We start from the raw sequence: 827 nt of genomic DNA, 5'->3' as shown, positions 1-827 counted from the left end.
GCCGCCGAGCGCGCCGCGGCGGCGGCCGCCAGTGCCGGCGGCAGCGCGCCGGCGCCCGGCGCAGGCGCCTGCTTCGCCGGCGCCGCCACTGCCGTTGCCTGCACCGCGCCTGGGGCCGCGCCGGCTGCCCAGGTCACCGGCGATTCCAGGCCGCCCTCCTCCAATACGTACTCGTCCCTCACCCCCAGCAGCTCCCCAATCGGAAGCGCCGCCAGGCTCTCGGCTAATGACCGAAGGTCCAGCGCCATCAGCCCCTCCGCCGCCGCCACGTCAGCGTCCGCCGGCGCCGCCATGTCGCCGCTGCCGGGCTGCAGCAGCGCGCGGTGGCGGTAGTGCGACTGCGCGTAGAGCGGCTCGGTGTCGCGCAGGAGGGCCGCCAGGTCAGCGCCGCGCGACAGGGGCCGCGGGCCGTCCTCGTCGCCGGCGGTTGTGCCGTCGAGCTCGTCATCAGAGATGTATCTGCGGCGTCGGGGTTTTGACCGGGCGGGTGCGGCACGGTAGGTGGGCATTCCGTGTGCCAGGGTCGCGTGTAATACGCATGTTGATGCCTCTCCAGGCGGGGGAAGGAGCCAGGGCTGCACAGGCGGGGCAAGCATGGCACTGGCAATTGCTTGGAACAACGACAATCTTCAAATTCAGGGTGCTTTGATGCTCGAAGAATTTACGAACCAAGGTGACTCGCCTGTCTGCGTTCGATTCGAGCTCTAGCCGCTGCTCGGATGGCCGTGTACTGGCGCCGCCGCCCCTCCGCCGATGTGTGCGATCATTGTGCCGCTGCTGTCGGAAGCGCGAGCGCGCGGAGTCCTTCGACGCCTCCATGCTTCAGT

At 70.0% G+C, this 827-nt stretch overlaps 1 protein-coding gene across 1 annotated transcript; it reads right to left on the bottom strand.

Annotated features, from left to right (window-relative positions):
- Positions 1 to 104: 104 nt before the first annotated feature.
- On the bottom strand, positions 105 to 509 carry MNEG_9476 (hypothetical protein; the record flags this gene model as incomplete). The annotated part of the gene is made up of 1 exon (XM_014042055.1): positions 105 to 509. A coding segment is annotated over one exon (405 nt), but the record flags the coding sequence as incomplete, so codon positions are not given.
- Between the last annotated feature and the right edge of the window lie 318 nt (positions 510 to 827).

The sequence above is a fragment of the Monoraphidium neglectum genome, assembly GCF_000611645.1.
Source record: "Monoraphidium neglectum strain SAG 48.87 unplaced genomic scaffold scaffold01950, whole genome shotgun sequence".
Lineage (NCBI taxonomy): Eukaryota > Viridiplantae > Chlorophyta > Chlorophyceae > Sphaeropleales > Selenastraceae > Monoraphidium > Monoraphidium neglectum.
The sequence above is the reverse complement of the archived record's forward strand: the minus strand, read 5'-3'. Positions and strand labels throughout refer to the sequence as shown.